The sequence below is a fragment of the Empidonax traillii genome, unplaced genomic scaffold (assembly GCF_003031625.1).
Source record: "Empidonax traillii isolate 1590-97213 ecotype Southwest subspecies unplaced genomic scaffold, ASM303162v1 scaffold780:size295419, whole genome shotgun sequence".
Lineage (NCBI taxonomy): Eukaryota > Metazoa > Chordata > Aves > Passeriformes > Tyrannidae > Empidonax > Empidonax traillii.
In genome coordinates, this window is record NW_020955973.1 from 215,306 (window position 1) to 239,347 (window position 24,042).

The 24,042-nt window shown below is 39.5% G+C and overlaps 1 protein-coding gene across 3 annotated transcripts in view; it reads right to left on the bottom strand.

The window, feature by feature from the left end:
- Positions 1-7,002: 7,002 nt before the first annotated feature.
- Positions 7,003-24,042, bottom strand: part of SFSWAP (splicing factor SWAP) — a 28,606-nt gene continuing 11,566 nt past the window's right edge. For all 3 annotated transcript variants that reach the window (XM_027901366.1, XM_027901367.1, XM_027901368.1), the window contains 8 exons: positions 22,234-22,411; positions 20,573-20,806; positions 19,568-19,758; positions 12,020-12,285; positions 10,595-10,720; positions 8,561-8,731; positions 7,934-8,006; positions 7,003-7,438 (listed from right to left, as the gene is read on the bottom strand). In XM_027901366.1, the coding sequence (XP_027757167.1) occupies positions 7,373-7,438; positions 7,934-8,006; positions 8,561-8,731; positions 10,595-10,720; positions 12,020-12,285; positions 19,568-19,758; positions 20,573-20,806; positions 22,234-22,411 (1,305 nt within the window). In that variant the 3' untranslated portion in view covers positions 7,003-7,372. The remainder of the gene's footprint in view (positions 7,439-7,933; positions 8,007-8,560; positions 8,732-10,594; positions 10,721-12,019; positions 12,286-19,567; positions 19,759-20,572; positions 20,807-22,233; positions 22,412-24,042) is intronic.

The window sequence follows — 24,042 nt, forward strand, 5'->3', positions numbered from 1 at the left end:
TAGTCATTATCCTGGGAAGGAAACACAGAACTGCTTCTGCCTCTGAAAATGTGAGGCTTCATTTTTGTTGGCAAAGTTGCACTGGCCTTTAAATTCTCCCTGTCACGGTATGAGAACAACAGCTTTTCAACACCACTTACTGCACCCAAGCTCAAAAAGCTACCACAGTGCCATCAAAACCATGAGGCTGCCAGAACTGAGTGAGTGTCTCTTTGCCAGTGAAGAAACACAGAGCAAACGCCACCAGATCCGCCAGCACAGTTCACTCCTTCTCTGAAATTCAACATATAATAGTATCACTCTTTGTCCACTTTGCCTACTTTACCTACAGTGCCTTAAAACAGAAACAGCTTTAGGGAAGGATGAGAGATGTGTTTAATTTTTGCCAAGTGCGATCCCATTAAAGTCATTAGCTGATATTGGTTCCAACGGGAGATTACGAACAGCGGGAATTTACCGCGCTCCTTCTGCGGAATTAATAGATCCAAGTCTCGCTGTTTCTGTGTGCAACGGCAGCTTGAGGCTGTCAATTTATACCATTCCCTGATTAAAAAACATCAGGCAAGATCCCACCCATTCAAGAAGTACAAACAGAAGATGCAGCCGAAGAGAAATCGTTACGTGATGCACAAAGGTTTGAAGCGTTGGAGGGTTTTGGCAATAGGATGTGTTCAGGGAGTGTTCCAATTGCATCACAGAGCTGCCAGTGTTCAGCTAAGAGACTTCCCAGATTACATAGGATATTATCATATTTTAAATGTATATTTTATGAAGGGGAAGGACAAAATAAAAGTTACTTTAGTTTACTGAAGTTTTTTCCAGACGATTTCTGCTGCCTGTTGTGGTAACACAGAGAGCGTTCACCTTTGGAGTTAATACACCTCTGCAAAGTTAGTCCAGAGGCACAGGGGACAGCTTCACCTGCAGTATGTGAGGCAAACCCAGTCATTTCCACTCTAGGATGGGAAGTTCCTGGGGTGTTTGCAAACAGGAACCACAGAGTAGCTGACTCCAGGCCCAGGAACAGCAGCTGGGGTCAGTGGGTGAAAGTCCCACAGGAGCTGCTCAGGACTATTAAAATCTATTTCTGCATTCAAGGCCCTGACAGAGAGAACACAGATGAGCTGGAAAACATCTCCCCACTGCTAAACTGCAGCACAACTCACAGGGACAGTGTGAGCCCAAACAGATAAGGGATACAAAAGGATAATGATCATCTATTCTCTGCAATGGCAATTCCGAGAAAACTATTAACTTACAAACTCACAGGCTTTCACAATTCATGATTCTAACTGAGTAAGCTGGTGGCTTCTTATTATGCAAATGCATCAAGTGTTTTGTTCTGGGAATATAAAACAATAGACTGGGGCATCTAAAAAACCTTTATTCCTCTGTCTGTCATTATTGCACCATTACACTTAAATCCCACATAGTTCACCATAAGAATCCAAGGGGATAAGAGGTTTCCAGCAACAAAAATACCTCTGGAAGAGCTGTCTTTTCACTGGGTTAAGTATCCACTGGCAGAAGGTTTGTAGGCAAGGTCAAGGTCATAACTTCTTTTGCAGAATAGAGAGCTTACTGAGAGAGGACTGCACTGTTAACACAGGCTTCACCCATCCCACCACTTTTTAAAAGCAATTTATGATTTTGACAAAAATCTTTTAATCATTGCACTTGGTGATTTATAACCTTCACTGGACACTCAAAGTCCCATGGAAGTGTACTTTTGAATGCCTCAACAGCTTAAGGCTGAAATATCATCTCTCACTTACCCTACTCAAGGTGGAAAAACACTCATCTTTTCATCAGTCCTTACGGAATGAATTTTTCTTTGGAATGAATTAGACTATGAGAGCTTCAGAAAGGAAGAGCTAAGATTACAGATTTTGTTTTCTCCCTTGTTATACCAAACCCTCTGACCTGTTTCTTGATCAGTTGAGGGTGTTTTTTTAATTCAAGCTTTAGCATTTCTGGAGGAAAAAAAAGCTGTTATAACAAGCCAGAGCAGTGATTTAACAGAGTGCCACAATCACCACAGCTGCCATATCCTAATAAATAACGTTGCAGATTCACATCTTTGATTGCATTTTAATGAGAAACCCCAAATCCTGAGCATGTATGGGAACTCTGCCTGGAGGAACACATCCTCAGGATTTATTTGACAGCAAACAGGACAAGAAAAATCTGAGACCCTCCCAAAAATGCCACTTTCACTGCAGTAAGGTGTCCCACCTGCCACTCTGTGCTGTCTGGGGAAGTCAGCACCTGCCCTCCCCTCCAGGCTGGCATACTGGGGTTTCTCTTACCCAAGCAGGCAGCTGTAACACTGTCAAATATCAACACGACGTCATCACACTCCCTGTGTTGAGACCATCAGTTTAATACTCAGCCTGAAGAGAAAAATGAGTTTGTCAGCACGTCCCCATCGCATGTGGAGCCATTTTGTCCTTATCAGAAGGAACAAGTCCCAGCACGTCTCCCGAGGAGAGCATGGCAGCCATCCAGAGATGGCAGATTATCACCACCACTCTGAAAATGGTCTGGCAGAGCTTTTTTTTTATAGTGTTTGTCATGCTACGGGCTCAGGATTAATTGTTGCCAAGAGATTATCATCTTCATTCAAATTAAAGATATTAAATTAATACCGTGGCAGTCTCAAGTTCACTGGAAGGTAAAAGTGGATTTGTTATAAACAGCCATGACTTGCTTTAGGATTATACAAAATGCAGGAGGGGTATATTCACCTCCTGTGTAACCCAGGGCAGGGAAAATTAAGGCAAAAAGCAAAGACATGCTTTGCATCAAGATTTACCAAGAATCCTTCGATGGTTCAAACAGAGCAACAACAGCAATACCACAGCAGCTGCCACCAGAAAGGCTGAAACCTCATTAAGAGTGCAGGCAGGTTTTATTTCCAACCAAATGCTCCAATAAAGCCTTTCCTTTTAGATGTAATACTTCAGAGAACTGCATTTTTGGTGCTGGAAGGATCTGTCTAAAAGCAAAACAAGATATTCAGAACATGTTTGTATTTAATCACACCTGGGGAAAAAAAATAAAACACTGAGCTTTCAACTTTTAAGAGCTGCATTTACCAGACTTTCAAACAAATTTTCATAATGTTATAGCCAAGTTATTTTCATCTTAAAATTAACAATGTTAGATCAGTTCAATGCTGTATTTCATGCTTTCAGATCATGAAGCAAAAGGAAAATTACTAAAGAAGATGCTTTAGCAGTTTACTAACCTCAATCCACAGGTCTTTTACTTCTTTGCTTCATATAATTACTTGCTGGGTAGGAATGAGAGAAGAGGAATAGATGATAAATGCAATTGAATTAAGCAGAAATTTAATTAAATGGGATTTCCCAATCAAATGTCTTCACAAAAGATAACAGTCATTGCCTTAAATAAAAAAAAACCACATTAATTCTAAACGTTATCTTTTTTTTGTCCCATTGAAAAAGGAAGACTATAACTTTGTCTCTAATGCATGAAGTTCACAAACAAGAACGTGTATGTTCCAAAAAATACTGGTCAAACAAAATGTTGAGATGCAAAGAGCTACAAAGTGACAGTAGCTCTGAAATCATGAGCAATGCCAACAGACCACAGATCCATCTCAACAGATCCAAACTGACAACCACTAAAAGTCAAACCATTAACAGGAAGCCAAGTCTCTTCAGCTGCAGAAAACCAAAAAGTACATATTGAGATGGCCAAGTGGTTTTAACTTTTTTATTCCTAAGAGGTTACCCATCAGCTGACTGAAGAGACAAGTAGGAAGCTGCCAAACACATTTGGTTAATTCAAATTAGAGCAGCTTTAATAAAAGTTGTTATGACTTCACCTCTTGAACTGTGAAGGTTGTACCTGGATGGGCACATGGAGCAAAGCCGAGGAACTGGAATTCTGCACTGAGGAACAAGCTCTGAAGGAAAGTGGTGACAGGGATTGGAGGACAGACGGATATGAGCACCTAACACTCACCTATTTCACTTCCATTTGACAAAGAAAAATGAAGAACCTGAGGCTGCACACAACCTTTGCTGCAGCAATGCCTTTGTGCTATTAGTTTTGCTTCATAAAGCCATCCATCCCTGAGAATGTATGTCTGTACCACCTACAAATCCTCGGGTCTGCAAAGGATTTGGTGATTCAAAACTTGAAGTTGGAAGTACTTTTTGAATCTCAGTTGAACCTGAATCTCCAGAGGAAAAAGAAAAGATACCTCTTGGGCAACTCCCATCTTTCTGCTGTTGGCATTTCTTTTTGAGAAGCTGCTCTGCCTTAATACAGAGAGAATAAAGGTCTGTTGTATAAACTGACCATTTGCAATTTATTTATTTTTAATCTTCAAAACTATAAGCTGGAACTCCCAAAACAAGGAGGAAAGACTGGCTAGCACACATCACAAAGTGTCTTCCAAAGCGCTTTGGAAATCCAACATTAACATTCCAAGTCCTTCTGGTTCATTACACTCGTGCACAAGAAATAAGTCAAAGTACCTGCAGATAGAGTGTCGCCTGAATTTCTAGATTTGACTGAATTTAAAGCAAAGCAATTTCACTTTATATTGTTTTCACACAACTGAGAAATCTGAAAAACTAAAACTAGTTGCTGAAAACTCAAGAGCTGCCACAGGGCCTGCCTTCCTCGCGGCTACTGGGAGCCTGCTCTCTTCCAGCTGAAGTGCTCCCAGTTTTTAACTCCCTGTTGTAGCGACCTCGTGTATTTCCCACCAGCAATCAAACTCTGGCAATACAGCCAGGTCGTAAAAGGCCTTTTTAGGTCCCTTGGTGCACGGAAACATTGCAAGGAATTGAGCACCTACGGATTCCATGGATGGGGGTGGCTGCAAATCCCAGACCTGTGGGGTCCCGGGTGCTTGGCAGGGTCCTATAAATGGCTGCACAGAGATGTCTCTTCCAGGGGTTGGGCTGCAAATCCACACCTGGAAAAGAGAAATTGGAAAAATTTCCCAGTTTGGAGTTTTTAAGACACTTTTTCTGATCTAGGAATTCTCCCGGTATCCCAGGAATTGTACTCACAGTATCCCAAGCTCCGTGCTGGATTCACAAGCAGTTACAACACAGCCAGTGCCTGTGAAGACTGACCAGAAAAAGCAGCATCATGTTTTAAAATGCGAAATCACACAGAGGAATTATTCTGGTAAAGCAGTTCATGCCCCTTAATATGGTAAAAAAGTCCATTCTGGCTGGAAAGAGAAAAAATAACGTAATAAAAACACTGCTACTTTTTAAATTCCAGAGAATTCAACTCCCCATGAGAGAGTGCTGAATGCAAACAAACCTTGGTAAACAATGAAGACTGTACAAAAATGCAGTTTAATCTAAATTTTCCTGTAGCTAAATGCTACATCTCACTACATCCCACAAAAGGGAGTAAGGAAGAAGAAAAGAGAGAAGAAGACTTGCTCAAAGGGAGAGAAAATATTTTAAGAAGTCATTAAAGCAACAACCTTCCCAGAGAGAATAAATCTGCAAAGCAGCAGCAAAACGAGCTGCCCAGTCTATTTTATCAAAGAGCTGGGCTGCTTTCCTATTGCTTGACAAACAACTGGCATCCAAGCTGCCAACTATTTAACCACGGTGAGACTTTTAACTCCATTTAAGAGGGAAAAATATAGCTGCTGTAAATTCAACGCTGCACAACAATCTACAACAGCTGCCTAAGAAATTTACTTTATGTCCTTTTTTTCTCTCTGTCTCTACTAGTACTGTTTCATCAACATATGCAGTACTGGTTGAAAGTTGTTTTTGTCCTAGTCAAAGCATTGCAAATAACTTTGAAATAATTAGGTAAATGGTGGATGATTCTGCACTGCCATTTAGGTGGCTCTGCTTCGTCACAACTTCTGTGCACGATGAAATTCCTCTGCAGCAGACACAGCATTTTACACTGTTTGTACTGGAAATTCTAATTACTGACCTAAAATTGCAAAGAAATCTGATTGATACTGTGCTTGCATTCCAAGAGAGCAAGTAGCACGCCAATGACCATTCTGACCATCGTGTTACTTACAGCTTAAATTACATCAACACTTTCTCTTCTCCTTGCTTTGAACAAGATTTCTGTACTGGGGTTATTAATCTGTGTTGTTCTATGTAGATAACTGATGAACTCCTGTATAAGTGTGAACTTTACACTAATTTCTCTAATCTGTCTCCAACCTCCACCTACTCTTTAGGAAGTTTGAAAAAATGAGGACCATGAGTCACTAAACCCACAATCTTTCTGATTACAGATCTCAGACTTTGTCAGGGATCAGTAAAAGCCCTGATCCCACTCTTTACAGAATCAGACAACTGCCAGTAAGGGCACCTTTTGAATACACCAACTGCTACAAAAGCCCTTCATTGTTAAAGCAGGCTTGGCTAAAAATCCACACATCTTTTTGTGCTCTTTGTATGAAAGATAAAAAATTAAACAGCCTCAGCATACAAGGGTGCATAATAAACAAATATGCCATTTTACTGAGGCCACAAGCTTTCTGAACACTGGTAATTGGTCTGTGTCAGTAAAACACAAGTTAGTGAATATTTTTCAACTGCATGAAAGGTGTTAAATCGGAAAAATGCTGAATTTCTGTACAAGACCTTGGCTGAATGACCAAAAATAACCTCTTTTCTGTAGATAAGCAGAGAGAACAAGGCACATTAAGACAATGGGGCTACTGCTGACCATTAGTTATTGACTTCAAAGGGTCAGCTCCTCAGACAGAGGCTCAGAGACCTTTCTAAATCATGGAGAGAAAAAAAAAAATCACATTCCTTGTTCAAAAACTGTCCACTACTAACATCCAAGGAAGCAAACATTCTTCTGAGATCATCCTGTGCATGAAGGAAGATAAAAAGAACTTCTCAGCTTAAGATGGCCAGTTGTCACTTTAAAAAGCAGAACCTGCTAAAGAAAAAGCAAATTAATTTGTAACAAACCCCAACAGCAAGCAATTAAGGACTCCACAAAACCTCTAGCTAATGAAAGATGTTTCCTTCTTTATTATTGTGTAATACTTTTCACAGAAACATAGTATTTACAAATATACACATATAGACTGCTGATCATAAAATGTTACTGAAGAATTAGTCAAAAAAATCAATTTACAAAAACCGAAAACTTTCCAAAGATATTCTGCCTGAAAAAAATTCCATGAAATTTCAAGGAGATGCTTCTGTACACAAAGACAGGTTTTAGCTCCTCGAGTTCTGGTAAATCAGACGAGTTGTGAACCAGGTGAGCCAAGCTCAGCTGTACATTTGAGATGAGGCAGTTTGTTTTTGTTTTTTTTTTTTTTTCCCAATTGTTCTTTTGTCACACAATTTCTCGATGGTCAGTTCAACAGGTCTCAGGAGGCACTAGTTTGGATGTTTTTGGAAGCTGCAAGCATTGCTCTCACTTTGGCCATAAGATCCTGTAGAAAACAGAAGGAAAATGATCAGTGGTGTCTGAGCTAAATCTGCATGGAAAGGGTGGTTCATGTTCCAGTCACACTGAAAACCTGGATTTGTGATCATCAAATGTTAAAACAGTCCCCAGGCTAAAGGAGTGAAGTAATCTGGAGAAAGCTCCTGTGACAGCAGCTGAAGTTGGGATTTACCACAAGGCTACAAAGTGCTCTGCATAAATATTTAGAGCAGTTTCTACACAACAAAACACAGAAATCGCATCAACTGAAAGGGAAAAAAAAATCTTTAAAAAAACCCCTCCTGTAATGAGCACACAGCTAACCACTGAAGGCTTAAAAAATGAAAAAGAAGTGAAAAGAGAGATGGTAAGACTGAATGTCACAATTACTCTATAATAGAAACCCTTTTTTGCTTGCTTTGTAAATCTGAACCAAAAATTTACACAGCAGAGGCATTTTCACAAATGACAGTGACATTATTCTGAATTTGTCTACTTGTACCTGAGTGATTTTACTCTGCACTGAAGACACAATTGCTGAAGAGATTTGGCCATCTTTTTCCTGAGAAACTCCCCTAAAAAAATAAAGCAAGAATTAGAAATCTAGAGCGTTTTAAAAATGTATTTCACTCATCACCACAATTTTGAGTTTCATTGTACATCTCTCTCACACGTTAAGTCAACAGTTCTCTCATTCAACTAGAAGCCGTAAATCAGAAGAATCACTTGTACAACTGATCAGGCACATCTGAGGAGCAGCCTGGGAATTTTTTTACAGGACTGTTCTATATTCTGTAGAAATAATTTAATTATGAGCCTTGTGCATGCATTACAACTCAAACCACTCTATTAAAAGTTCTACTTCAAAGAGTCATCCCATCTAATGCAAGTTTCCAATTTCTGACTCGGAATGCGGTTGCAGAATTTTCTGCACCAGTTTTACTGGAAGAGCACATAGGGATGTTTACTCCATTAGGCAACAGAGATCCAAGATCTTCATCAGACTGATGAAGTGCTGTGCTCCTTTTACTTTTGACAGGCACACACAGATTGCTCCTCACCACGTCTGGTCAAGGGACACCCTCCCAGTGAAGAGACACGAACACTGCAGGGTCACAGAGCACGGTACCTGGAGCGTTCCTGGCTGGATTCCCTGCTCTCCACAGGAGAGACACTGGTTGAATGTGCGGAATTTTTGTGTGTGGATGGTTTGCCTGGTGACGTGGATGGTGAGGGAGACCTGGCTCTGGATTTGGTACGTGATCTAGACCGCCTCTTCTTCTTCTTTTCATGGGGACTTCTGTGGGAAGAAAATGTTTTATTGAGGGATATTTAGAGCAATATTACACTGAGTCAGCTGGAGATACTTTTCACACTTGTGAAAGATGATGTAGCTCTCTTCCTCAGGATATTCTCCTGCATTCAGCGAGCATCAGTTTTAACTCCACTCTATAATTATGCAAAATACTTTATCAGCAGCTCTTTTTAACATATCACATTAGGCAACTACCATCTCCTGAGGTTCCCACTTGGAATGCTGCTTCAGGGGTACACAGGAATTACTGGCCACTGTTTGACAATTTTCCCAGCTCATAAATAAAAAACCACGGAACCACAGCTATGTAAAACATGTACAAGGCAAAGCCATGGTTTGTTTGGTTTTGAAAAGAAATTACTCCTTTCCTTGTGATCCAACAAGCCACAGGCTCAGAATTATCAACAACCTGCTGTGCTGCACTCAAACCAACCTGGACCAGGCAACATGTCTCAAGTGCAAAATGTTTGCAACTTGGAAATCAGATACACAAATATTTGTCACTACAAGAGCTGAAACAAAAGACTGATGGGCACCTGATGTGTTAATTATTGACAGGAAGGGAACAGAGGTACTCACCTCCCAGGCAATGTGAAGCTTGAAGATAATTCAATTAGTAATATATTAAAGACAGAACTATCAAATTTTTTTACCTGGTTATGAACTTATGTCTGTATGATTTACGTGCCAGTATTGATATTTCTATAATTAGAATAACTAGAGTAATGCCTTAATTAGAGTTGGGCAATAACTCATTGTGGGCATCTCTCTCTAGTGTGTAACTGCAAGAAGTCTATTCAGAAGAAGGGTGTTGAAGCTTCTAGAACATCTTAAAAACACTGTAAAACTTCAGGCCATCTTCCAAGTATCACATTATTTATTCCTTTCTTGTACAACTCGGAGTGAAATAATTCTAAAAATAATTTATGATTTAAAATGCTGAATGGTCAAGCAGGAGACACACCAACACTGCATTAAAAATAGCACAGGGCTGTGAAAATAATTCCTGTGTGTGTTTATAGGAAGAGAAGCATTTTTAAGCTTCCCTATCTTTTCTGCTTAACCAAATTTGCATACCGAATTCCAACAGAAGCCTCTATTATCTTCAACTGATGAATGTTAAAAACTGAATCACTGAAGTATACTCATGAAGTTTTCAATTATACCTACCACACATCAATTAATTAGAGGCTGTCAAGAGATGGAAAGTTATCTTAAGAAACAATGGGAATTTTTTAATAAAGCTGAAAGGGATCTCTTTGCTTCTTGTTCCACAAGAGATATGCAGAAAGGATTTAAAGACAAAGTGGCTTTTTGGTAATAACAGGTTAAAAACAGACTACATGCAATGTGCTCTTGAAAAAGGTACCTCGATTCATACCTCACATTCCACTCTGTCAGTAAAATAACTGAAAAGAGTAAATCAAACTGTTTGCTAAACCGCAGTTGCCCTAAATTGTGTAGATGTGACGTGATGTCAAGAAAGCTGACATCACACTTGCACTACGGCCAGTGCAGGTCACAGGGCTTGCACGAGCACAGCATGAGAAAACGACCCAACAGGAGGGAAATAGGACATTCCAAGCAGAACCTGAACTCCCCTGGCCAGGAGGCAGCAGTGTATCAACATTCACCAGCGTGGTTGTACATCTGGTGTTCAATCACATGCAAGAACAGGGAAGAAGAACAAGAGCTTCTATTACTACATTTTCTGCACAGAAGTTTTTTTTCCATCAAACTGAAGGCCCAGGAGATAGAAAGGTAAGTTCTAGCTGGGGAGTGGAGAGCACACCAGGCAGTGTTTGAGTGTGCCAGGTGCCAGCCCTCTCCAGGCCTGGGCACACTCACTTGGAGCGGGGCCGTTTCCTGCTGTTGCCGGGGCTGTTGCTGATCCGATAGGCCGTGGGGACGCTCCGCTCCTCCCGCCGCCTCTCGGGGCTGTGAGCCCTTCTCCTGGGAGACCTGGATCGCGACCTGAGCACAGAAGAGACACTCAAAGGTTTGATTTTGGTACTTATTTCATTCCTTCTACCTCAGTGGGATTGTGCTGTCACCCAATGCAAGTGTAACACCTTCCAAATGCCTATTTTATACCAATGCAGGGTATTAAGTCTCCAAGACTTGTCAGCTGCACAAAAATTTCTTGTCCATCCAAGACATTTTAAGATGAAGTTACCCACTGCTTTTCACTCCCAACAGGGAGGTTAAAAAAAAGGAATTATTTTTTTGGTATTGTCTGTAATGACAACTTCTGTATTAGTTAACGGAAAAGTTTTCCTTTAGTCCAGCCATCTTTTGTGGCAACAGAGATCTAGCATGATCCAAAAGGTTGTAACGTGTCAACACTTTTTCCTGTTAGTGCAGTTAAACAAACAAGGAAAGCACAAGGAAAACACAACATGAGAAATTCTGGCACACTGCTGGAGGGCTGGCAGCTGTTTTTCAGGAAGGAGCCTGTGCCACGGCCAAAAAGGAAAGGCAGTGTATGATTCCACATCCTACTGACCCCAGTGACTGCTCTGTGGCAGGGGATTCAGATGTGACGAATTTTACAGACAACAAACTTTAGAGGTGCCTAAACCCAAACAGCTGAGATGCAATTAAGAGTATCAGTGTAACACAGTGCATATCATCTTATAGCTGGATAATCAATACAGTGCATTTAATCTCATTAATGATTAAATACAGAGTTAACTGGGTTACATTCCTGTGGTCTCCCCCTCATCAACTCTGCTTTCACCCTTTTTCAACTCCTGTCATACCTCTCCTGCAATTCATCCATCATATTTTTTCACATGCCACCCAACTGCTTTGTTTCCTTCTGAGCTTTGATGTTCAACCACTCAGTCCTCTATTCCCCATCTTAATATTGTCTAGTTATTTTGCTACAGCAACATCCACAAATTTATTATCCAAGTTCTCTCCTTGCTGTCATCTCATCCTTATATATTATCACCAGGTATTTTACAGACTAGAGTGAAGAAGCATTTATTGAACAAGTCTGCACTCTGTAATTAGAAATTAACGATTCATTATTTCATTGAAAACGTTTTCCAAGACCTGCCACAGTTGATGATATTTATTTATTGTCTTCAGGGTGATTGTACCAATGCCTATGTAATAAAGAAGTGCAAAGATATTTTAAAGAGATATACAGCAAAAAAGATTGTTAGCCAATCGATAGCCAAAAGTTTTAAAGAGATGTATAGCCAAACATAAAGAACATAAACAGTATTTTTGAACACAAAGGATATGTTTGGCCTCCAAACCCACCTTGAATGCCTGACAGTTCTATAGGCAGTGGGAAGTGAGTGCTTTGCTTTTGAGTGTGACCTGGATCTGGACTTGGATGATGAATGATACTTGAATGGTGATCGAGACCTCGACCGAGATCTTTTCTTGTGCTTTTTCCTTTTCTTCTCCTTTTCTTCATCCCTGGGAGGATCTCTGCTTCTGCTTGAAGGCCTTTCTGCCTGTCTGACTTCCAAGGTGGGTAAAGTTCTGACTGCAGTCACAGGACATGGTATACTATTGACAGTCTGGAATCAAAGGTAAACAAAGAACAGTGTTCACTTTGCAAGTCAGTGGTGCTTCATGGGGATTATGTAAAGGGTGCATAAATAAGGCTGACATCTTCAAAAACATCCATCTAGCAGAATGTACCAGAGGCCTGTACAGTTCCCCAAAGATACATATGCAAGTTGGTGTATGCATGCTAAGACTGTCAGCTTAACTAGGACATAGTTCTGAAGTTTGCATCTTTAGTTTTCAGAAGAAATGTGTTCTAAAAAGTGGGTGCTATCAGATATCTTTTATTTAAAAGGATGAACCTGGAAATGCAATCAGGAACTACTGACATTTGAAGTTAAGTTTTCTTTCTGAACTCTGCAAAACAAATGTTTTGAATGCAAAGAGTTGGGGAAAATCACAAAAATTATTAAATATCAAAGACAAACCAGTTCCATGCACAGTTAATGATCAAGTGAGTAATTCCAACTGCAAGAGATTAAGCAAAACCACCCTGAGACATTTTCAAATTATCAGCTGGTACCCTGGAGAGTTCTGCTCAATACCTTGTTTAGAACAATTCAAGTCAGGCACTCCAGGTACGCTCCTCATTTCAAAGCCTGTCATTCCCCCAGCTGCCATTTCAAGGCAACTGGAGAAATCAGTTTCCCTCTGTCATAATTTCTGCTCCACCTGCTCTGACACTTTCACCGTTTGATACAAGGATACTTACCATGACTGGAATAAAAAATAACACATTAAAACCTGAAATAAGCAAATTAGAAACAGGTGATCTTTTCCTTTCTTTTTGCCCTTCTCCTGCCATGAATACATCATGGCAATAACTGGCCACATTTGAATAATCAAGAAGCCACCTCTGCTTCACCTTGGAGAGCCAGGACACTTTTCTGTGCTGTAATAACTGCTGTCACAATACTCACAAAACCAGCAGTAAAGCAGTACTAAGGTTTGCTTCAAAGCTTACAAAAATTTTACAGCATGATCATTTGAGTGACTGGTTTACCAGAGGCCCATTTCCAGTTTCACATATTCCACATGTAACTGCAGACACCTCCTCTCCAAAACTTCAGAGTTTCCTAAGAGGCCAGCGCTGCTGACTTTTGTTCCCTGACAATGTTATTCAGCTCTTTATACAGCACCTGATCCTTCGCTTTGAACACTCCTGAATATGTAATAGCCCAGTTTGCCTTGAAGTAGACACCTCTAATAGCTTGAAACAAAATAGCTGTAGGCAAAGTAGAGTTAAGAGGAAAACAAGAGAGGGAAGGAAACCCCAAAGGTTTTCGGTGCCCAAGTTCATTTGGCCGCATAAAACACAAGATCTCATTAACTCCCTTTTTGGCAGAGGCATAAACGAGTGACACATTTACTTCTGGTCCTGCAGTGAAATACAACAGGTGACACACAGGGAGAAGTCCCCCTCCTTCATCACTGTGTCCAGGAGCTGTGGTGACAATTGTCAGTCACAACAACAGGATCACCAGAACAAAAGTGCTGTTTCCCTCGGGGACAACTCTGGTTGCCTTCAAACCAAAAAGCCACCAGCAAAAGGATCTGATTCACCACCGGAGCAGGAGAGAAAGGCAGTGAAAGCACGTCAGCAAGTTGCTAGGCCACAAAGCAAGTTTCTAGGTGTATAAATAATGCCGGTGAGTAAAAATATTTGGAAAGAAAACAGACTTGTCTGGAGCGTCTGGCAAAGAGACAGCGTTGACAGTGGTTTGTATTTTTACTCGTGGAACCTGATCCAGGCAAAATAAGGTAATGGGAACTAAAATTGGAGGCACGAATGCAGCAAAAGATAATTTTGAAAAAAAGAAAAAAAGGAATTAAAAAAATCACACGAAGCACAGAAGCATTTCCAAAAGGCAGGAACACTCTGCTTTACTGAGCAGGCTCTGCCACTTCGCAGCTCAGAAGAAGAGTTTTGGAAAGCATGGAAACAAACTGGTTACCTGATGAATTTTATTATGCATCTCAAGGGATAAGAGATTGACATTTTTTGAGAGCTCTTCTAAGAAGTTAAACTGCAAATGTTCAGCTAGCATTCACTGAATCTCACTTGTCTGTCCATTTTGGGTAACAGCACATTTTTCTGGGCCATTACTAAATGCTACAGTGACAGACAAATTCACTGGCAGAGTTGTTCTTCAGCATTTTATTTGCATGACTGAAGAAGGCTGACTAAAATAATGCTAAAAGATGATTCAACAACTCTTGTTTAGCAGGAATGGGTTAGGAAAGAGCTCTGTAATAAGGAGAATTTATAGCTATATGAGAACAGAAACGAGCACTTCAGTTCATTACAAGTCATCTGCATATTTGCAGTATTCATAAGCCCAGAACACACATTAGTTATTCTGGGGTTACAGTACTTAATCAATACACAAAGCCAAAATTAGAAGTGAACCAAAATGTGCTCACTGCAACAGAACAAAACACTGGTTTGTTCAAACAAAACCAACTGGCAAAGAGCATTGTTGATAACATTACTAACACTGCTGTAATTAGCTAATACTTCTTCAGTAATTTGAATCCTATATTACATCAGAACTGAAAGAGTTAATCAACAATTCTTTTACTTCAGTCAAATCTGAAAATACTCCAGATTCTTTTCTACCACTGTATCTTTTTTTACTGCAGGTTCCCCAGAGCTTACAGTGAAGTATTCTCTGACTGAGAATTAATAAGCAACTGTCCACCAGAAACGGGAGTGTATTATGTTTTGTATTTATTGCTCTGCGCAATAAAGAAAGCAATTACATCGTTTTAGAAGTCTAGTCTCAATAAACTGGCCCAAAATTATTAAACAGAAGAGATAAAAATGTTTCCTGTAGAACAAATTCAATCCTCAAAGACTCAACAGTTCCATCAGGGTTAAGGTGCTGCACTGAAACCCAGCTATTGACAGTACACTGACCATGATAAGGACTTCAAAAGCAGACAAAACTTGGCACCCTCAGTTTTGAAGGGCCACCTGTGAAGAAATTGGTGGCTGTGAATCAGTTTGCTGTATGGACCAATATGCTTTTGTATCTCGAGTGCTATGAAGACTAAAAATCAACACATAAACATTCTTAACTCATCACCTATCTTAATTAAAACGGCAGATCCTGATATTTACCTTTTTTCTCCCTGTTAAAGAATTTATACTACGAGGAATTACAACTCTCAGGTAGTTTTTGGTGGTAGGGTTATTGCAATAAATGAGAATTTCCAAATGCCATCAAGTTATCCACCCCCCAAATGCCACATTACTATGTGACATTTTATGTTTTTCCTTTATCTCATTTTTTCAAAAGGACAGATAGATTTACAAGCAAGTAAACCCATCCTCCCTTCTCATGCTAAACAGAAGATATAGATACCTATAGACACAGATTCTGAAAAAAGGAAAGTAAAGGCTCTGAAATATTCTAAAGCATTTTTTCTGTTAGTACTTACTGGATGGTTTTCATTAGACAATTTCATTTTGCTCCAAAATGAACATAAAGAGAACAGGCAAACAGAGAACGGTGTTCACATTATTTTTCCAAAGAGAGGAATGCAGCAGTATCTGCAGTCCACTGCTAAAAAAGCAGGATCAACTACAGCAATCAGTGTGAGAGACATGCACTGTCTGCAGTTGTTGATTACCCTGTTTCTGCTTGACAGAACTAGAAGAGCATCTCATTTTTAAATGTGGCACACTTGTATTTCACTCGTAAACAGACTACTTTCCACAGGATAAAAAAAATAATTGTTACATACAGGACAAAAGTAAGGACAAGCCATCTAAAGAAACAAATGATAAAACAGGGCTTCAAAACAGAGAAGATGAAAGAGCCAAAAGAAGGAAAGTTTTGCTTTGTGCCACAGAATCTTTATATTCAGAGGCACAACAAACAGATGACATTTGGGACAAGCCATTAAAATACCGTCCCTTTCAAATCATGTGCTTGTCTGACTTTGCAGTGTTGTGACTGTGGATTTCTCTTCTTGTTTAAATTGGACTCTAAGGTTTATACAGGTAACAGTTTGGGTATAACCAACTGTCTCACATGCCTATCAAAGCACTATCAGCCCTGACACAGCATAAAATATGAGAGATTAGCAGGATAATCCATACTAAGGCCTACTACCAAGGATAGACAAATATAATCTTAGTTTTAAAACTGTAGATAATTTTAATAATTTTGGATGATATTTGCATTTCAGATTCTGAAACACCTTGCCTTATTTGTTTTAAAATGAAAAAGCAGTTCAATGCAGCACTCCAGCTAACCTGGAGTACTCCAGCTTGGCATGTCTAGAACTGCAGTGGTTGGAACTACAATCTGCTTCTGTTGGAGGACAAGGAAGCTGCTCTCACTGCAGAGTGACAGCAGCTCCTCTTCAGTGACACCAGCAGATGTGCCCCTTGGTGTGATTTTCCTGTCACAGAAGAGTGTCCGTGAATTATCCACGTAAACACAAGCCAGGAAGTGTCACCCACCCATGTCCTCAAAAAAGGGCCCAGACTTCACCAGCCACAAGGTCATGGGAGTTGATCAGCTGGGCAAACTGAGCTAAAGCTCCACGTTTTTCCAAGTACAGGTTTGAGGAAATATTCTGCACCACTGTACTGCTGTAATAATGCATGCAAGAACAGAGAGGAGCCATTCGTGAAAAGCTGTGCTGCTTCACTGCTCCAGCTCATTTTTCAGCCTTTTTGTTCCTCTTGCTTCATTTCACTTCTAGAAAAACAGGAAGCCATATAAAAGAAATAATTCAGTGTAGAACTGACTATTTTTAAGATTCAGCTGAAGCCAAACCAGCTTAAAAGTGCTCTGTTCTGTGGTATTGACTGTCCTTTACCTGCAGTTAGAAGAATTGATTTCTTTCAAAGATAGAATGTATACTCAGTTCCAGCCTTCCTTTCAGGAGATACAAGGTATCAGGAAAATGTGAGGGAGGTCACAAAAGCTTTGCACATTTAATGCATTTCTGCACAGTGTGATAAGCAGATTCTCAGCACCAATGTTCACTGTGTGTAAACATAAAGAGCATTACTGGTTTTTATACAGCTATTAGGCTGGGGCAATGTCATGGAAAAAATGCTCCTCCCATGGACATTTTCACCTTCTCTTCACTCTTTATTGTACATCTCAGTCCTTACTCAGTTTCTGAGACACATTTTAAGCTACAAAAATCACACCACTCCATTAACTGTAGGACCAGTGCATACCAATCTTTTGTTTCCTGGACTCCTCATTGGATGCTCCTGCCCCCAAAACAGGAGATGAAATACAATAGTGCCATCTTTGGTGGATGCAAATATTTAATTTGTTCCTTTCTGTTCAGGCTAATTAATTTTCTGATTTAATTTCCCCAACTAGTTCCACTGGCCAAACTACAAAACTGATTTTACACTTCTTTCTCTCTCGCCTTTTTACCCAATTTCCTTTTTCTTACAGCCACTGTAGTCACCCTCTTGTTACTTTTGCAATGAGTGTTTTCGAATGCATCTTGTTTCTGAAACACAACTGAAGAAGGTTCCAAAAAACCCAAACCAGTGGTACATGTTTATTTACAAGCTGATTCAGACATCACGAAGCTGCTTTCTGGACTCTCAGGGTATATAAAACAGAGGTTAACAATTCTGCAATATGACTTCACTCATCCTTCCCCAGCACAATTCCTTAACTCAAATGGGCTGTTACAAATAGGCAAAAGCAGGCAAGGAGGGCAAAAGGCAGATTGTTTGGAATGAATGGAGATGGAAGCTTTTTCAAATATGGCAAATGGAACAACACCTTGGAAAACATTCACGTTCCAAAATAAGCTTTTATATGCAAAAATCTATATGCATATATCTACATAAGCATGGCACTAAGCAAACCACACTTTGGAATATTACTTCCCAAGACATGATGGCATTTTAGACTGCTCATTAAAACAGGACTGGCACTCCCAATGCAACAGCCAATTTTATTTTAAAAAGAGAGGGTCACATCACAACAGAAACATTTAAACGCAGAACTGAAATTCTAAATACCATTTAATAACGAAAGCACCATTTCTATTGGTAAGTAGCAATGAAACAGGTTATTTTAAAATTCTCAAATACACTGGAATTTTTTTGTGTAGGGAAAAAATAGATGCCTTCTCTGAAACTGTACATATGAGGGAGAAGGAAAAAGAAGTTTCTAGAAAATCAGCTTTCTGACAAGTGGGAAAGGGTGTGTTTTTTTGTTGAGAAGTTCACTTGCTTTTTAGTAAGTTCAGCTTAGAACTTCAGTTAAGTTCAGATGTGAGCAAGAACATTCACCTGCTCTTCCGAAAAAGAGTCAGCTGTCACTGGTTATTTCAGGCATTCTCTTAAAGAAAAACATCAAAAGAACCTTAGCTTAGAAATATCTGTCCTTGGCAAACTCCCTTGAGAAGGGGAGCAGAACTGCAAGTCTGGGGAGTTTTGCATTGTCATTGTCTCTTTGCATTCACTCTTCAGTCTATAACTGAGAAGAAGTACTGAACACTTGTGTCAGGGAAAATTGGTCAGCAGAAGCAATGAGAGACCCAAACAGGATCTCTTATGGGATGTGAACACACATGATTCTTACATCTGCTACTCTGTGCTGATCTGGATCATCTAAACTGCAGGTATGTCCCTTTCAGTTGTTCTCTTGAGAGTGTTTTCAGGGGTAATCCATGATTTATTTGGAAAAGAAATCAAGAACTGGGAAATTATTATTTGTTAGGTACTGGAATTCTTGCTGTGGGAAAGAAAATGCTGGAAAGCCATGTCATCATCCTTGTAACCAGTCTGTCACAATCAATATCTAACATTTTCTATCAGTATCCAGAGATGACACTTGGCCTGATTAGTGCAACTGGACTCTTTTGTTTTACTGGCTTTCCTGGAAGCAGTGCAATTCCAAACCCAGGAAACTCAGGTTCTACTTCCCAACAATGTTTGTATTTGCAACATGCATCAAAATCATCAATATACACACGAAAGAGGTATCACAACTGATACCCAACACTCCTGAAAGGTGAGCACTCTAATACACAGACCACAGAGTTAAAATGTGGAAGGTCCTTTTCCTTTGTGTACCTGCCTAACTGACCTCAGAATTTGTGCAGCACATTCCTCTACCAGTTCCTTAATGACAGATGAGAGACATAGGTAAGATAACTGGAAAAAGATTAACAGCGTTTAAAATTCAAATTTCTCCCCATTTAGAACCCCTTCCATCTCTTCAGTCACATCCATAACACACTGTCAGTTTTCTGCCAGTTTTATGGAAAAAAAGAAACTTATTTCCTGCTTACCTCATTACTGAAGGAATTCTCCTCCATTTTCTCAGTCTCTGCCTCTGCCAGAGGGTTTTTCAGGGTCTGCAAGAACAGTGCAGCTTTCCTTTTGCGCTCCGCTTGCAGCTGCTTCTCCTTGGATTCTTTGGAAGCCTGGGCAAGCTTCTCCCTTGCAGCAGCTGCTAATCTGTCCTCTAGTTTCTGCTTTGCTAGGAAAGACAATTAAGCACAGAGTAACTCCTGGGGAGCTTGGCTTTCCTTGAAAAAAAACCACACACAAAGATCCCAACCCAGCAAACAGCCTCTCCAGCCTTTCTCAGCCCTTTCTAATACATCCATTCAGCGACATGAAAAGGAATTATCAGATTGAAATTAGGAAATTCCAAGCACCTTGATTCATAGATATGTCATTTGCTTGATGAAGAGCAGTACAGGGGAAGCAAAAACTTTTAAACTTAAAAAAAAAACCCAAATGGGGAAGAATGGGGGACATTTGATTCCTTTAAAACATCTTTTCATTCAAATTCACACAGCATGCCCTTCTGCCCTTAAACAGCAACAAGAAAAACCCACACAAAGACTTAATGGCATTGCATTATCAGAGTAGCAAAACATCAACCAGGTGATATTAGTCTATATGAGAGTGCTATATAACTGTAAAATAGCTTGAAGCAATCCATTGTTCTCTGAAGAAAATTAGAAACAAGATATGCCTTTGCTTGGCTCTGTTAATGCAATCTGGAAACCAAAAGGTTAGTGTTTTACTGAAGGTTGTAATGGAAAACTAAAACAAAATTCAGAAAGATCAGGCATTAGGGCAAAGCACTCGGCACCAGTCCATTAAAAGCTTGATTTTTAGATGAAGATTCAATCCTTAACAATAAGGAGGAGACTGTGGTAAAAGAACTCTGATTGCTGTTGACACGAGACAGAAAAGATTCAACACACTAAAATGTCCCACATTCCATGACAGTTCCTGAAGGACTCGATGCTTCATTGAGTTTCCAGTGCCACATGGAATACCTTGTTTAGCTTCCAACTCCTCCTGGGTAAGTTGAGGTTTCTTCTCTTCTGGAGCAGCACAAGGGGTGGTAACCGCTGGGGTGTGGTTTGAAGCACTGTTTGCATTCTCTTGGCCTTCCTTTCCCTCCTCTTCCTCCTCATCGCTGTCATCATCTAATTTAACCCGGTTTTTCTCCAAAGGAAGGAGGTCGTTTTCTTTGGCCTTGATTGCAAAGCTTATTGGAGCAAACGATGCTGTGAATGAATGGGGGAGATTTCACACATCATTAGACAACACACAAGCTGCTTTTTTTTTTTTTTTTTTTAAACAAATTTGCTTTTAAATAAACGTTGGAAACTTCGATTGTTGTGTAAAGACCTGAAAAAAAACCAACAAACCTTAATTTCTAACCCGTTTATGCAAAATGAAACTTCTATGAATAAAGAATGGAATTTCTCACACATTTCAAGCAAAACAACCCACTGCCATATGGTCTGCTGCAATGTGTGTGTTCCTCAGGATGCCTTTTGCATATATCTATCCTATAAGATTTAAATACAGTCATTAAATTACATACCAAGGTTTATATAATATATGCTTTGACTTTGGTTATTCTGCATCCAGGAAACATGCTCAGAAACAGAGAATTCGAGCATTCCAAGAGAAGAGATAACAGCGATTTTCCAACTTTGTCATGTGGCAAAACAAATCCAAAAAAGGATTTTACTTCCTCAGAGGCAGGAGAAAAATCTAGTGCCAATGTTATGTCTGTCTCCCAGCCAAGTCCTGTATTTAGGTTACAATAAAGTGGTATTTGTACCATATTAAAGGAAATGAAAATAAATATTTATAGGAAGGCGACTGTCATGAAATGACTCACTGCTTATATTCCATCCTCAGAATTTGAGCAGATTACTGTTATTAAAGCACGGGCTCCAGTTTGCCTTTTTTTAATAACACAAGAAACAAAACAACTAAGTGAGATGGTAGGAAAGCAGCTTCCATCCATGGAAAGACAGGTCAAGAGTGGATTTTCTGTTTCTTCTTTTTTTTTTTAAATAGCTTTCAGTTCTAGTTAAAAGATTTAAATTTCTAGTTTTAACTGCAAAAAAGGGAAATTTTTAAGGTATCTTTTCCTTATAGGTCAGGAAATCAGTTCCCAGATATCAGTTCTCTCTTCCAGAGAGATCTTCCCATTCTGTCCCCCTGCTGCTACAACTGGAAAAGGAAAAACATTCCATTTAGACATGAAAAGGGGTCTATTTTTCCAGCAGGAAGACTGAGCAACAGGCCTAAAGTACTTCCTCCATATGTATGATTTCAAATCAGACCACTGCTTTTATTCCCAACAAATGACTTCTTTCTTGCACAGAGCCTGTAACTGTCAAGTTCAAAATGACAAAAATAAGATTCTGCTGGGGTCAGTGATGAAAGCCTTCAACTCAGCCCAAAACTGAAGTAAAACAATTTATTCTGTCACACCATAAATACCTGCGAGTCTGATAAGAAAGAAATATGAAAGCAATCAAATTACTTATTTCAGTCCCTTTTTGATGCCTTCAGTGCAAATGTTATTTTTTTGCATGACGGAATTCTTTTCCCTACTTCCCCCCACCTTCCTTTTTTCCCTTATATATATGTTAACAAATCCTTTCACACCCAATAAATCATGTTAATGTACCTTTCACCAGTTTGCCATCACTGACAGCTTTAGGAGGAGGAACATCTTTTTTAGTTCCTGGAACTCCTTTAGAGCTTGGCTCAGATGCATCCTCAGGTGCATGTTCATCTGCAAACTGAGCCTCACTTGGGGTATCACTGGCAGTCTCTGCTGGAACATCTTCAGAGGAAGACACTCCCTTTTCAAAAGAAATGTGCAGAATTACTAACTGGGTGGTTATGAAACAATTAATGCAGTGTCTGTGGAGCTGCAGTTTTGCCAGCCATTTCAAAAATCACATTATCAGCTAATCACATAACAGCTATTTTTATATCACTGAGCACTCATGACCGTAAGTCTGCCTCACGTAAACCCACAGGCTGTAAAACCTACAGACCTACTGTAAGAACACGGGATTTTACAGCAAAGAAAATGTTCTTCAGCTGATACACTTTTGCCAAAAACTGCTTTCAAAATTACATTTTTAAAATTAGACCCTAAAAGCATATACTTTTTTTTTCCCAAAGCATATTCTTAATGTCTTGACCTTCAGGGTCAGAGACCAAACCCATTAACGTTGATTCCCAGGGACAAAACACAAGCTTACAAAATGTTTTTCCTAATGTAAAAATGCAAGATAACTTCTTCAAAAGAATTAAGTTTTACAGGGGTCAACACAGGTCGATTTGTTCCAACATCTTGCTGAAGAACATTGGGCCTAGCAATGGTTTTTTGATACAGTACAGATGTGCTGAGATCTCTCAAGGGGAGTGAAGAATTCCTGGTTGTGCTATTACATGACTGAATCATTCAGGATGATCTCTGAACTCACAGTAGAAAAATTTCAAGATGGATATTACAGAACATTCAAAATATTTGCATGGTGAGTCAGGTGATGACATTAAATAATTTAACATTGAAATGTGTCTCTCAATAAACAGGCTGGTTGCATTCCACTGTTGTTAAGTGTATTTGATGTTGAAATTGAGGCATTGAGCAGATCTTCCCTGCAGCCATTCCCTTGACCAACAGAACTAATTTCTGGAAATCCTCGAAGGGGTAAAACACAATGAAATCAAAGACTTCGTCCTGTATTTACTGAGGCCAGCAGTACAATTTCTTATTAACTTTAATGGCCAGAAGGAGAAGCATCAATTGCATTAGTTGCCTATACATGTATTACTAAAGCATAAAGATAACATTGAAATCATTACTTTTAAAAAATGAAGAGAATGGCATTATCTACAAAGCCATGCAGTACAAAAATGTGCATTGCTACACTTGACCTCGAGGGACTTAAGCCAGCTTCTGTTGCTTCTTAGCTGTACTCATGTACTTTGAACATTTAAAATGAATCCTTTATTATTATGCTTTGGTTAGTGTACAATTTCCCCCCAAGTAAGTGTTAATTAGTCCCTATTAATTATACAAATATTAAGAATTCAACCCACTGGTTTGCAAATAAGACATTCTAGAATAACAACTGACATTGTGGCACAGGACAATTTTGCTTGCAATTTTATCAGCTGAGTAAGATAGTATTTACCACAGCTTATCTTTAAAAACAGTATTTTCACAACATTGTTCACTATCAAAACAAAACATCAGACACAAGTGTTTCAAACAGCAATGAGTATTGAATTTCTTCATTTTCCACAAAGCAATTCCGAGGAGTTTACCCACAGGCCTACCTTCTTCAGTTTAAGGCTCCCCAATCTAAGCCTTGAGATGACAAATGACATAGGGCCTAAAAAAAAAATAGCTCTTTCCCATGAAAAGTTAACATCAGATAATGTAGTTCTGATAGATACTATTTGCAATTTTCTTTTC